The following is a 15,206-nucleotide window of genomic DNA, read 5'->3' as shown; positions in this document are numbered from 1 at the left end:
AAACGCCGGACAACAAAACCGCAAGGGGGAACTAAACAAATGAAGTCATTTACAATGGGAGACCTTAAAAAAAAAACCCTAAAACAACAAAAACATTTTCCTGCTTCCATAATTTACACGTTTTTCCCCCTTTCGAAAGAATGCCGATAAAAAAGATGGCCAACGTAAGGAAAACGTAGAGACATTAAGTTAGGAGGAGGAGGAGGAGCCCCTTTAGTCTCGAACCGCGAGAGAGAGAGAGAGAGAGAGAGCTCACAGAAGGGGGAAGTAAACAAGCTCGCCGTTGTTTACACAAACAATGGATCTTTCACTGTCGCCCGAATCTGCATAGAGTGTCACCCACAAAACCTTGGCTCACTGCCTTTTTGCGTCAGTGTGAAGAGTCCCCAAAGTCGCTTTGGCTCCTGCCACGGATATTCATTAGCTGTGAGGTCGGGAGGGGGAGGGGGTGGAGGAGGGAATATGGGGCGGGTGGTATGTATATATGTCTCCTCTGCCGGGTAAATTATAATGGTGCTTTTTAACCCACTGTAATTAGGTTTTCTTCTCAAGCGATCCATATCGGAAATGGATGTTTGTTTACCGGGCCATGAAATTGCCGCGTATTACCCTTTTACCTAGAAAAAAAAAGAAAAAAAAAAAGCCCCTCCATTTGAACAAACATAAAAAACACTCAATTTCAAAAAGGCGCTCAAGAAAAACACCCAATATTGATTACGCTCTGAATTGAACCTCGGAATCCCTGGCAAGCACAAACAGGTCGCTGCACAGATTCCTGCCTTCCGATAAATCACTTAATCACATTGACAACGAACTTTCAAATGAGCGGGTATCGAAGCGCATAGCTATTAGCAAAACCGCATTCCTGATTCTCAAAATTGGTTACTGGGCGTCATAAATCACGGAACATTCTTTATTTATGCCTTAATTACACCCAAGAAGAGCCATGAATCACGTTGCAACTAAAGATAAAACCCGTCATCTCCGCTTGCAATGGCAATGAATCAACGGCAGAACGGCAAAATACATACTATGGTTCGCTCTCGCCGCAGCCGCTCGCTCTCTGGCTCCCTCGCGATCTTCGTCGGGGATATTATCTGCAGTTCGAAAAGGAAGCCTACATCTTGGCTTGTTTTCCAGAACCTTCGGAGGTTAATGTTCGACTGCCTCATGTCGAACATAGGAAATTAAATGTATCGAGATTTTTCACGAATTTATACCTTTTGCTGACAACTGTTAAGTTTAACTAGGAGTTTTATCTTAAAGCGGATTCGGGTCTTAAGGATTAAAAAATACTCGCCAAAGTAATATTAAACCTAAAAGGGATGAACTCAATTCCACATAGACCATAAGGGAAATCGGATATATATTTCGTTTATGGCTGGTGGCTGAAAAATAAAGTTGAAAGCATCAATTCAAATTCAACTATTAAATTGGTCGTAGACGAATGCAACTATGCATTTATAAAAACAACAGCGTTTGAACTGGTCATACCTCAACGTATTTACGAAGTCTATTTTTATTTCTTTTTAATTTCCCGTCGTCATTCGCGTCGTGAGTTTTAAAATAACATAAAACACAAGTCATTCGGGAAACCGATTCCGTTTTTTCACTTTGAAAAACCTGTCATTACTCTTAGTCTGATGACAATTTCCAGTGTCATGCATCACTTCGACGAGAGAGAGAGAGAGAGAGAGAGAGAGAGAGAGAGAGAGAGAGAGAGAGATTGGCGGGGGGAGGGGTGTTTCTTCTATCACCAGGCAATTTCCTTTGTTTATTGAACTACGAACGACTGAATACAATGGTCTGTGACTTCATTAACACTAGACAAAAACAAAAAGAACCAAACCTCGTGAAATATAATGAAATATGAAACTAGACTTACTAATATTTAAAAAAATAAAAATGATTGAAAAAAAAAGTCTTCTTTTATCTCTTCAAATTCGACATTTATCGTTAGTTATAGTTTAACTTTGAAGTAGACATACACAAAATTTATAATACGATAATTCCAACATGACATTTAATTCATGTAATTACAATTTTGATACATAATTTTTTTGTATCCTTCACTTCAACAAGACGCTGAGTTTCCGTGCAAATGGTCCAATAAGTTTACTGAGGTAATTATCAAATTTGCACTGATTTTTTTTTTGTCAGTACGACTGACTGCTATCCAACCAGTTTTTGAATCTTCATTGAAAAAAATAAAAAGAAGGAAAGTAAATATTAACCACAAGGCGTTTACGAATTGTTAATGCGTTGGTCTCATGCACGTCTCTTGTCTAAATCATATTCTCTGCCTGGAGGGGACATAAATTGATACCAAATACAAGTTCTCTCCCCGATCATCAAATGAAGAAGAAGAAGAAGAAGAAGAAGAAGAAGAAGAAGAAGAAGAAGAAGAAGAAGAAACAATGGAGGAAAAGGAGGAGAAAAGAAAATCCCTAAGTGACGACAAAAACCAACCGCAGCCTCACCTTGACCAAATCGTCCTGAGTATTGAAGTCCTTATTGCACTCTTTCCAGTGGCAATGGGTTTCGATGAAGTCCGGAGGCTCCTCCTTGAGTCCGTCGTCGTCCCCACGAGCCGCTGCGCTCACCGAACACGCCCCTGAGGTCGTACTCGATGCCTCCTTCTTGACCTTGGCACCGTTCTTGTCCTCCTCCATTGTACTTGAAATGGCTGGTTCCTCCTTCTTTTCGCCCTGTGATACATGATAAGAAGGAGAGGCGGCTTTTGAGTTATCGTTTCCATTTAATGACTGAAAATAGATTTCTTTCCATTACAAGCCAAATCTATCTGATACCAAGAGAGAAGAGAAAAATTACTATGACGACGAGATTCATGAATAAATGACAGCAATTCACATTCAAATTAACATTCAATAATAACACAAACAAAGGAAAAGTACAAATCTAAGATTCGCTTACCAGTTGTGGCTGCCATACCTCTGCCTTGGCTGGAAGGGGGGGTAGGGTGGGTTGGGAAGACAGTGAAAAAAGGCTCTGGTGAGTTGTAAGGGTGGAGGGGGAGTGCTGTAACAGAGGAGAGGGCGCTAGGAAGGGAGAGCCAGGGAGGGAGGCCCCCCTCATGAGGTGCGCTTGCAGTTGTTGCAAGTGGGTGGCCGCCCCCACCCCCGGGTGCATCCCTAAGGCGGGGGAGATCGCTCCTGGAAAGGTCAAGTCATTCATGAAATAATCTGAAAGAGAAATGACGAGGCTTCATCCACCTAGAACTTCCAAGTTTGTTTTTCTAGTTTATGTTTTCCATCACTGGCTTCACTCTTTCATTTTTGTAATATTCTTCAATGACTGTGCAATAAAACTCACAAAGTGCATAAGCTGAATGCGGCAGCGTTATTTTTATGTAAATACAAATTAATTTAAAATCACTACCTACTTCAAAGTCAGGTCAATATGCGTCGGTAATGACGTCTACGCTTTTGTTAATTAGGTAAATGTTCTTGATATACTTTAATGTGTGTTTTTGTTAATAAGGTAAATGTTCTTGATATACTTTAATGTATGTTTTTGTTAATAAGGTAAATGTTCTTGATATACTTTAATGTATGTTTTTGTTAATAAGGTAAATGTTCTTGATATACTAAAATGTATGTTTTGTTAATTAGGTAAGAGTGATATACTTAAATAAAAGTAACTACAACAATTTAGCGGTTCTGTTCTTGATATACTTAAATAACTGTAATAGCAATTTAGATGACTAGCGCTTTCTAGACATGTAGTATTTCTATTACTTCCAAGACCTAGAGGAACTGCTTACCAGCCGACAAGTGTCCGTAAGAACCGCTGGCGGAGGACGACCTCGACCCATTCATGATGGAGACGAGGGAATTCGGACTGAAGCGGATCATCGAGTTGATGTCGAAGGAGTCGCTGTAAGGGGAGGAGGAGAGGGCCCTTTTGCGACTCTGACGGAGGCTCGGCCGGGGAGACGTTAACCGGGACCCTGGGAACAATAAAAGGAGATACGTCAGGCAACTGAAATTTTGAAAGTTTGATCGGAATAATGATTGATTTGTTGATGTGTATTTTTCTTACCAGTTAATCTCTTCTTTCTGTATTTTCTTTTACCTTTATTTCTATGTAATGAAAACCAAATTGTTTGGGAGCTTAAATTTCAATGGTCCCTGTAGGTTTGTTTCATATGAATAGGATTCTTCTTCTTCTTCTTCTGAACAATAATAATAATAATAATAATAATAATAATAATAATAATAATAATAATAATAATAATAATAATAATAATAATAATACGTACATTAACATCAATACCATATTAAAAGTAAAAACTGAAAAAAAAGTAATAAATGAATATAAACATTCTGCAACCAGAAGCTAATTACTTACAACAAGCAAGTCATTCATTATGAATAACTCACCGCCTAACTCCAAAAAGGATCCTTTGAGTGGTCCTTCTAGGATGAAAATGTCAACACATCAAACTATCATAATAAAAGAATACTTAAACTGTTTTTTGCTTGTCCAGCTACTTGAAATTATAACACGCGTATGAGTGTTAGATATCTCTCTTAATATACCCAACTCTTATTGAGCTGAATTTTTCATGTCAAATGATGTCTATAATGATAATGATACTGAATGAAGATATATAAAGGACTTAAATGTGAATGAAATAAATTATGTATATAATGCTTAAATGCAAATGAAATATATGATGTATATGGATTGAACCTTTCTCTACTTTTGTAACAGACATCTTACGCCGTACCATCAAGCTCAAATATTTGATTGATGAGATAAACAGGTGAAAGCAAGAGGAAATCAGTCTTAGGAGTGACAAGAGGTAAAAATGAATCCTATGTTTGTACGTACATATAAGAAGGTCAATATAGAGAACTGCACATCAATACGATGCCGACTAAACACTTCCGGGCGTTCGATCAGAAAGTCAAGTCGCATCATCAAATGTCCTTGGAAACATCGCTTATACGAAAACACGTCCCGGTTTCGTTAAAAAAGACACTGCTATTCATTATCGTAATCCCTCAGTTGAATGAACATAAAGATTTAGATATCGATTTTTAAATCCCTCATTTTGGGACAATGTCAATTATATAATGAAGTAGAACCAATCAAGATTTGTACTTTAACACTGACAGCAACAAACCTTGGAATTATTTCTAACTCATCAACAGAATTACCACACAGCTACATTATTATTATTATTATTACTATTAGAGAAAAAAATGACAGATATGTAGCTGTACAAATGTGTTTAAAAATAAATCTTTAGAGATTCTCGAAAGCTCTCTTTACAGTTTAATTTAAAAAATAATATTTTTACAGCTACATAACTGTGGATTTGTTTCTTAATCTTAAGACTCTTTCTACTATGAGTATCTTTTAATTCATGTTGTTATCACAGCATCTTATACCTACGAAGTAGCGAACACTCAGAAGGGATAATATATGAGGATCTCTCAGCACAGCACCACCGGGCAGTGTTCGCTTTCTGTAACGATCACTTGGAAGACTTTTGCTCGGCAACAAAGGCATTCTTTCTTTCTGCCTTCGGACCTACCATTGCGATCTTCGCAACACTAATTATCACGGCGTTCCTCATTACCCTTTTGCACCATATGGTTGCAGCAACTATTATCGCTATTTCAATCTTCGTCGCATTCGCCTGTATAATCTTCAAACAGAGCGATTATCCAGCCTGGATCATTATCCAGGCAGATAATTATTATCCCCCCATCAAACAAGGCCGCTCTATAATCCCCGAGTATAGATACGTCACATCACACTTCGGGATAATTATACACTCGAATTATATAGTCTGCTTATCTGACCCATTCCATAATGGGCCCCGGGCGGAATGTTAGAGAAATGTTCAGCTTAACACTTTAATCAGGATTCGCTCCAAATCTCCTCCGGTCCTCTTCGGAACCCTCTTACCGCTCATAGCTTACGCCGGTTTTTTTTTCTTTTTTATTTTTACTCTTCTCTTGCGTAGTTAGAATCAGCATGGTTTTTAAAATCCATTTTCGTACATGCTTGAAGATTTCATCGAGAAAAAAAAAATCAATTTCAATTTTCTTATTTCATCTGTTCCTCTTGGTCATCGATTACTGAATACGAATACTCCACATCTCTCACTTTCCCTTCCCTCTTTCTCTTCTTACTCGTCTCCTGTTCCACCCTATTCCATTGCTCCTCCATCCTCCAAGCATGCTGGTGTTCCTCCTCCGGCTGAATTATTTGCAAAACTAGCCACCAGAAAATTATATTTGCTGCCATTTAGACCCAACAACACAATTATTATTGTTATCGTGATGGGAGGTGACAGCTAAGAGAGAGGGAGGGAGTTGGGGACAACGCGCGCTCACACACACACACACACACACACACACAACCGGTTAGGAGTCATCTTCAGCCCACAAGTCATGATAATGATAATACACTGTCACTGGATATCATGAATTTGTCTGCATTCATTTGCAAACACTCGAATCTTGTATCTCCGGTGTCACTGCCGTTGTCACAAGCTGTTTTCGAGACCGGCGCGGAAGATTAGCCCGCGAGAATGAAACCCTCGATATCAGACGACGACGTCGTCGACGAAGAAGAAGAAGACTTTTAACACAGGCCTTCGTCGGGTGCTTCCACGCGAGGAAGATTTGACTCATGAATGTCGACGTCGCCTGGCTGATGCTTTTAAGTGGACGGACGGGTTTGCTTCCAAGGTTTTCAATAATGAATTAATGGAGGGGATGACTTGGCATCTATCTGCAAGGCCCTCTGGAGCCCAGTGAGAAGAGGCGCGCAGGGCAGGAGGTCCCAAAAGTGGCTTGTTATCTATCAGCGCAGACAAAAGTAGAGGCTACGCACAAGACTGAGTTTATCGACATTACAAGGAATCTTCTGTGTTGAAGTTACACGCATTAAAAAGTATAAACGATAGAATTTAATGACAGTCAAAATATAAGTTTGAATATAATCAAGCGGGAATGTCTGAAGACTTGATTTGTAAAAGCAAAGATTAAAGGGTGTCTTCATCTTGGACGCCGGGATCTTGAAGAAGAAGAAGAAAAAAAAGGAAAAAAAGTGGTAATGACCAACTTATTAATAATGAAGACATCTCGCAATATCAGCCTTGTCACTTGATGCACTTAAGCTCATTATCCAATAAAAGGGGAGACTCGTAATTGCTAGTTGAGGGTGGTTAAAGAGCGGATTCGGCAATTAGCCCAGGAAGCTGCGAAGTTTGAAATGGAGGCGGAAAAGGAGTTAATTGGGAACTGCCTTCAACAGGCAGATAAAGAGGACTGTTGTTGGTGATAGCAGCAGCAGCAGCAGCAGCAAGCAGCGGCTAGCATGCAGCAGTGTCAGTCGTGGCAAAAACAGTACCAAGAAAAAGGAGCATCTTAAAGCGAAGACACTTATTTCGCAGCAATCATGTGAAACTGTAGGCACATACACACGAACATCATTAGTGAAAATACTGAGTTTTTATATGTACTATAATGGGGTCCCAACTACTGTACCATGGCCACAGACGCCATGTCATCAGTAAATACCACCATACTTCCTCTGCGATCTGTCAAGATCGCATGACAGCCGTCTCTCGAGACGACCTGCCAAAAGTGCAAACTAATAAGCTCACGGCAGGACTTGGATGCAAATTAGCAACCTGAGCAGAGCAACAAAAGGGACAACAACATATGACCAAAACAACATCAAGAGAGAGAGAGAGAGAGAGAGAGAGAGAGAGATAAAATCGCAAGGGGTAATCGGTGGGGTGAGGGGTGGGTGGGTAAAAAGTGAGCAAGAAAAATGAGCGCATGCGTGACAGGTGGTCGCAACGTGACAGAAGGACGTGCACTAAGAGATAACATGACGGAAGAGTGTGTGATCTAGACTGAACCAGGACCTATATGGAAATGACTTACGAACGGAAAACGTGCAGCTTTTGTCTCCTCTCTCTCTCTCTCTCTCTCTGTTTCCAATTATGACCTTCATCCTTCAATATCAAAAAGACGAAAGGAACGACAGAGGTAATTCAGCTTATCAAAAGAACTGAAGCAGCAAAAGATAAAAGAAATACGAAGAGAGGCTCCCACGTCCCAATGCAATAAAATGAAATAAAGCCCACAAATGGGCGGCGCGCAAACGCACAAGGAGGTAGCAATCAGCGAGCAAAATGCAATGAAAATATCAAGTTGATATTATGAAGGCATAAAGCGAAGGCGAGGACTCTTAAACAGCAGAGTAACGGTCCATCAAGAATTCAAGCGGGGGAATAATCAGCCTGACATACTGAAAGACCATCGTTAAGGAGGGAAGACGGATGCAGTACAATTATGAAGTAACTTGATTTTTTTTTCTGTTTTACGGAGGAAAATTGAATTGAATAATATCGCATTGGGCGTTCCAAGAGCTAATAGAAAAATGTGATAACAGAAATAAATGGGTGTGAGATAAAGGGAAGGGTTGAAAAAAAAAAGAGTAATAAAGAAAATCGCACATGATGTAGTAAATCCGTGGCAAGAATCATGAAAGAAAACCTGATAATCCTAATTCTAAAACCGTAAACCGTAGGGAAAGAAAGAAAAACTTCCATTAAGCCGATGGGAAAAACACAAAACAAAGGGACGATATAAGTACGTAAAAGAAAAAGGAAAAAATGACGAGGAAGAGGAATATGACAAGCAAGGGAAGGCTGAGTTTTGAGAAGGCAAAACCAGCACCATAGATAGTTGCATGAGATAGCGCGGGGCTGACTGTCATAGTAACAAATTCATCAAGGTTGGGTGGACAGAGTCGTGTAGACAACCAGCATAAACTCCACTAAGATGCTAGCGGGTGATAGGACAGAACCCTGCTTCGGTGTACGTTCCTCCGTGGGAAGGGAACGAGGAGGAGGAGGAGGAGGAGGAGATGGAAAGTAAGAGGATAATCAGGAGACGAAGAGAAGGGGTCCCCTTACTTCTCTAATGAGCTTCGTTCTAGTTCCTCGTTGGACGAGTCGGCTACGTGCTCGACTACCGATCTCAGGGTCCAAGTCGATTCCCCGCTCTGCCAACAAGGAATCAAGAGGAATTTCTTTCTGGTGATAGAAATTCATTTCTCGATGTGGTTCGAATCCCACAATAAGCTGTAGGTCCCGTTGCTAAGCAACCAATTGGTTCCTACCCACGTAAAGGTATCTATCTAATCCTTCGTGCCAGCCTTAGGCGAGCTGTTAAACTTAACTTTGAGTGTTATAAGCTCAACATTGACTGTAAGAATATTTAATAGTAAACTTCCATTTGGTTTATTTAAACAGAAAGGATTATCAAATTCTGGCCAAAGGCCAAGCTCTGGGACCTATGAGGCCATTCTGCACTTAAAGGACAATTGAGTAAAAAGAGTTTAAAGGTGTGACAGGAGGAAAACCTCTAAGGCACTATTAGGAGTGTGGATAACGAGGATAGAAGACGGAGACTGATAACGGAGGTTCAGTAAAAAGATGGTTTATATATATATATATATTTTTTTTTTTTGTTATGGACTTCTCAAACAGATCTAAAGGAAGATTTCTCTCAACAACTGCAACAAATTGTAAAAGTATTTTGAACATTTAAACTAAACACAACTGATATCACAAACTTTCTTAGGTTACACATATTATTATTATTATTATTATTATTATTATTATTATTATTATTATTATTATGATTATTATTATTATTATTATTATATTAAGAAGATGAAGCCTATTCATACTGAACAAGTCCTACAGGCCACTGACTTGAAATACAAGCTTCCAAAGAATGTCGTGTTCATTAAGGAGTAAGAGAAGAGAGCTCACTTATTAAAAAAAATAAATGAACAAACACGACGTTACCCAACAAACCTTATAACAAACACGAAGGTCGGTGCAGCCTCGGAAAACGTAAACAAACAAAGAGAGAGACAGCAATGCAGCCCGTTTGTGCACTGGATATTTTTCATACAGAATAAACATACCAACGAAAAAAAAAGAAAAAAAAACTAAAAAGAAAAAAGAAGTCACTCTCCGGTGAGCCGAGAGAGAGAGAACATGGACTCAAGCGATGCGGTCTCTACTTGAGATGCATTTGTAATAGGTCGTTAGAAAAGGCATCGCATTAACATAAATAAAAGCCCCTGAGATAATGTTCACCGCTGAACTTTCGGTTGTAAAGATTACTCCCGGATATATATATATATATATATATATATATATATATATCTATATATATATTATATATATATACACCACATATATATATATATATATATAGATATATATATATATATACACCACATATATATAATATCTATAAACATATATATATATATATAAACATAAAATGAGTAAATATTTGGGTTAGTGAATAAAAAAAAAAACCAGTACATGCGCGCACAGTTACATTGTATATATGTGTGTGTATATATAATATATATATATATATATATATATATATATATATATATAATAATACACTACATATATATATAACACATATAATTATATATATTCATATATATACATACATATATACAATGTATCTATGCGCGCATGCGTGCTGGCAATTATTGTTTCTAACTCAACTGTATTGCCAGTTGCATATATTTACGTGTGTCTGTGTGCTCGCGATTTATTTTTTTTTTAATTCACTAACCCACTTATTTACTCATTTTGCAAGTATACTCAATCCTTTTGGTACACACACAAACACAATTAAGTACAAGCGCTGTAAGTATTAGCTAAGTATGAAATAAATAATTTCTCAAAATAAAATTTTAATTTCCCTTTTAACCTGCATCACAACTGCTTCCGGGAACCTTTCCCCTCTGTAACCAGCGATTTAGGATAGCTATTCTCTCTCTCTCTCTCTCTCTCTCTCTCTCTCTCTCTCTCTCTCTCTCTCTCTCATAAGCGCAAACCATTACTATCTCTCTCTCTCTCTCTCTCTCTCTCTCTCTCATCAGCCCAAACCATTACAAGCTCTCTCTCTCTCTCTCTCTCTCTCTCTCATCAGCCCAAACCATTACTAGCTCAGCGAAATGCATAAACCATCTATTCACTGTTACACACGCAGTTAATGCAGCCGCCTCTACTGATGATGATGATGACAATGGGGACGAAAATGATGATGGTGATGGCACTGCGGCAGTAATGATAATCAAGGCATTGCTCGCATGTTTCCGCCGAGGACAGACGATGAAGGAGATGATGGAAAAGAAATTCTGACTGGAAGGAAGCGGCGGAGCAAGGAGCTAATGATGACGGTGGCATTCGGTCTCTGGATTCCGGAGCAGGACGGCGACCATAATGGACGGGGCTACGCGACATATTTCTATATTGCACGGAACCGCAAATAAACGATAGAATTTCCCGATGTCGAGAGTTAAACTAAAGAGAAAGGAAACTAAAAATTCCCGATGGTGAGAGTTAAACTAAAGAGAAAGGAAACTAAAAATTCCCGATGGTGAGAGTTAAACTAAAGAGTGAGCAAACTAAAAATTCCCGATGTCGAGAGTTAAACTAAAGAGAAAGGAAACTAAAAATTCCCGATGGTGAGAGTTAAACTAAAGCGTGAGCAAACTAAAAATTCCCGATGTCGAGAGTTAAACTAAAGAGAAAGGAAACTAAAAATTCCCGATGGTGACAGTTTAAACTAGAGAGAAAGGAAACTAAAAATTCCCGATGGTGAGAGTTAAACTAAAAAAAGAAAGGAAACTAAAAAAAAAGAGAGAGAGGTCGACCTTTTAAAGAGCTCACTTGGGGTCGTATCTTCCATTCTCTCCATAAAATTCATGAGGAAAAGCGCAAGGCTCTGAATATGGAAGATATAAAAATTATCTTCTCTCTCTCTCTCTCTCTCTCTCTCTCTCTCTCTCTCTCTCTCTCTCTCTCTCTCTCTCTCTCTCTCTCTCTCTCTCTCTCTCTCTCTCTCCGGTAGAATTTATTTGAACTTTCTGTGGTAAGGAAATAGAGAATGGTTGACTTTTTCATTTTAGCTGTCCCAAGAAATCTTTTTTTAAATGTATGCACGATTGTGAATAATGAAAACTTTGCATCTCTCTCTCTTCTCTCTCCTCTCTCTCTCTCTCTCTCTCTCTCTGTGCTACACCGGCCCGTCCGCTCGGCAACAACAGACCTCACTGTGCGATCACCGCAAATCAAAAGCGATTCGACATCTTGATAAGAGATCGCCTATTGCATATCAATTGCACACACCGATCATTAAGTGCGGCACCCCCGCGGCGTATAGCCTTATACCCCTCAGCTTCGAATCAAGCCCATGTCTCCTCGCCTAACCCATAACCCATAAAGAGGGATTAACCTTCTCTAACCCATAACCCATAAAACTCGAATCTTTACTCTTCCAAACAACGGCGGAGCCAGGTTACGGTGATGTCCGAGTCTTTTATTGCGCGGGGCCATCAGGCTGATGATATTAAGTGCGGTGTCTGAGTGACGTCATGACAGTAAATGCGTCTGTGTAGATAGAGGCAATAGCCCGGAATCACTAATAAATTGTTGGTGTATGCCAGAATTACGTCATGAAAATAAATGCATCTGTGTAGATAGAAGCAATGGCCAGGAATTACTAATAAATTGCTGGTGTATGGCAGAATTACGTCATGGCAATAAATAAGTCTGTGTAGGTAGAAGCAATGGCCAGGAATTACTATAAATTGCTGGTGTATGGCAGAATTACGTCATGAAAATAAATGCATCTGTGTAGATAGAAGCAATGGCCTGGAATTACTAATACATTGTTGGTGTATGGCAGAATTACGGTAATGAGGGTATACTGGTCCTAAATAGGATAACTCGATGACGGCCATATCCAAATAAGGACTTGCAAAACGTCGAGAGGTGACTCTCATTAAATGCCGCTGTTTTATTATAAGCCGGCTCAGAAAGAATAGCTATTCCTAGGGGGCGTTACCCCCAAACACTGCCAAAGATTACTTTGTTCTTTATTGGTCTAATACTTTCCTTAATGACGAATGATTAACTGTCAGGATTTTTTTTCGTGAATTAAGGAATAAGGTTCTGAAAACGACAGTAGCAAACTTGACATCTTCCCTGAAGACAAGAGCACTGATGTTTATAATTGGCATGACACCCTGCAATTATGAAGTAACAAAATGGTAGATTTGGAAGAGTCCTGTCAAGTCACGCAAGAGATGCTACTAAAGGCTCTCAGAATATAAAGATAAGATTTCAAAGAGAGAAACTGGAGAAGTGGTCATCAAATGAGAGGCAGAGAAGCGTACTGAAAATAAACACATTAAAAGAAAATACAATCATATAACATGGTGCATAAAACACATACATACGAATATATATACACACACACACATACACACACACACACACACATATATATATACAATATAATATATATATATATATATATATATATATATATATGTATATATTAAACATATGTATCTGGTAAAAAAAAAATTACCATTAGATTCTAAACACACACACACATATATATAGACATACGTATACCTACACATATATATACATTATATATACTTTACCAATTTTATTAAACAACTTTATAAAATTGCCTCGCTTTATATCTTGTGCTTTTTAAATTTAAAGCAGTATCAGAGTAAAATTTGATAGCCCCTGTTCAGTGATGAATATTCTATAATAAATAACGTCTAAAGCCTTTCCCTTTCTTAGCCCTGTGCATGACACAAATGACACAAATTCTTATCGTATTTACCGCCATAACAGAAAAATACAAGTGAGTTGCTTTGATCTGTCAATACCTTAGGTAAGAGTATCATTGAGATAAGGATGACGTAAAATTTATGAACATGATGTAGAACATTATTCTCATTGAGAGAGAGAGAGAGAGAGAGAGAGAGAGAGAGAGAGAGAGAGAGAGAGAGAGAGAGGAGCAGCAGCAGCGAAGGAAAGGCAAATCGCCTGAGAAGCCGATCATATAAGATTGGTATCCGCGATCAGAATGCAAGAGGCTCCCGATCAATCAAGCCTCCGCGACTGGAATATGTGATACCTATAAAATATATTTCCTCCAGACCATCGCGTACATCATTCCGGCGTTGTCATCTCCCATGATGCCCCTCGATCTGAGACGATGCTTTTAGGATGCTGCTGCAGCAGAGAGAGAGAGAGAGAGAGAGAGAGAGAGAGAGAGAGAGAGAGAGAGAGAGAGAGAGAGAATGAATTACCCCCCTTGGTAGAGAAAGAGATGCGATGAATACATCATCAGATGAGTTGATGATGGGTCAATTACAAATAAAGGGATATAGCGATTAATTCGTGTTTTCTTCCAAACCCTCATCTGGCTTAATTTGCATACGCGTTGTTTTCTTCATTTCCTTAAAAAAAGAATTCAATGGTTATTTACCTTAATTTGCATAATAAGGCTTAAATTCTGGTTGTTGGGAATGTGAACACGTTTTGCTTTTAAGCGATTTTTTTTTTTTTTTTTTTTTTGCGATTCGTACAATATTTCACCGTCCTACAACTGCTGTCATTTTCGATAACCGATAACTGTGAGAACAATTCCAGAAATGCATACAGTTTGCGATTATTCACCGCTAAATCCAATTATTATTTCTGATTTTCATATTTTCTAGACATTATTTGCCCTAAAATGTTAGTGGGAGATGGTCTGTGTCATATATATATTCTATAATGTCTGATATTTTCCCAAAATTTTCCAAACATTTGATATGACGTTTGGTAAGTGACAAGTGGAACTATAAAGCCATATTTTTCTTAAAATGACACTTTTCAAGAAATGTGTATCTGTCATAATATGAAAATTAATTTAAAGAAAAATATATATCTGTCATAATATTAAAAATTAACCATCAAATTGGTATACAGAAAAAACTTCAACGTAAATGCCAGGTTAAATTTAATCAGATCAAATTAATCCCACCTAAAATAATGATGAGCAAAAACATATCAAATCTGGAGATGAGATACTCAGCATGAACCCTAAATTTAAATACAATTATGAAGGGGAGATTAAATAAAAACCAGTCTAGTCATGCAAATTAGAAGCCTAACGAACATTAATTATGATATTTGCATACGTGTTCGTTCTCCGACCGGAGCCGTGTTAGCCAGAATGTACAAGTAAGCCACGAGACTTGATTCAGCTCCAAAAAATCGCCAGAGAGCGCTTAACCGAGAGATAACA

General features: G+C 38.5%; 1 protein-coding gene across 12 annotated transcripts in view; it reads right to left on the bottom strand.

Moving 5' to 3' along the window:
* The window catches only part of LOC135198774 (transcriptional activator cubitus interruptus-like), a 605,738-nt gene that overhangs the window by 24,959 nt on the left and 565,573 nt on the right, over positions 1–15,206 (bottom strand). For 11 of the 12 annotated variants that reach the window (XM_064226692.1, XM_064226701.1, XM_064226696.1 and 8 more), the window contains 3 exons: positions 3,785–3,970; positions 2,935–3,203; positions 2,481–2,708 (listed from right to left, as the gene is read on the bottom strand). In XM_064226692.1, the coding sequence (XP_064082762.1) occupies positions 2,481–2,708; positions 2,935–3,203; positions 3,785–3,970 (683 nt within the window). The remainder of the gene's footprint in view (positions 1–2,480; positions 2,709–2,934; positions 3,204–3,784; positions 3,971–15,206) is intronic. The other variant, XM_064226699.1, reaches the window with a different exon arrangement.

Source organism: Macrobrachium nipponense, chromosome 22 (genome assembly GCF_015104395.2).
Source record: "Macrobrachium nipponense isolate FS-2020 chromosome 22, ASM1510439v2, whole genome shotgun sequence".
Lineage (NCBI taxonomy): Eukaryota > Metazoa > Arthropoda > Malacostraca > Decapoda > Palaemonidae > Macrobrachium > Macrobrachium nipponense.
Note: the sequence above shows the minus strand (reverse complement) of the source record. Positions and strands in the feature narration are given on the sequence as shown.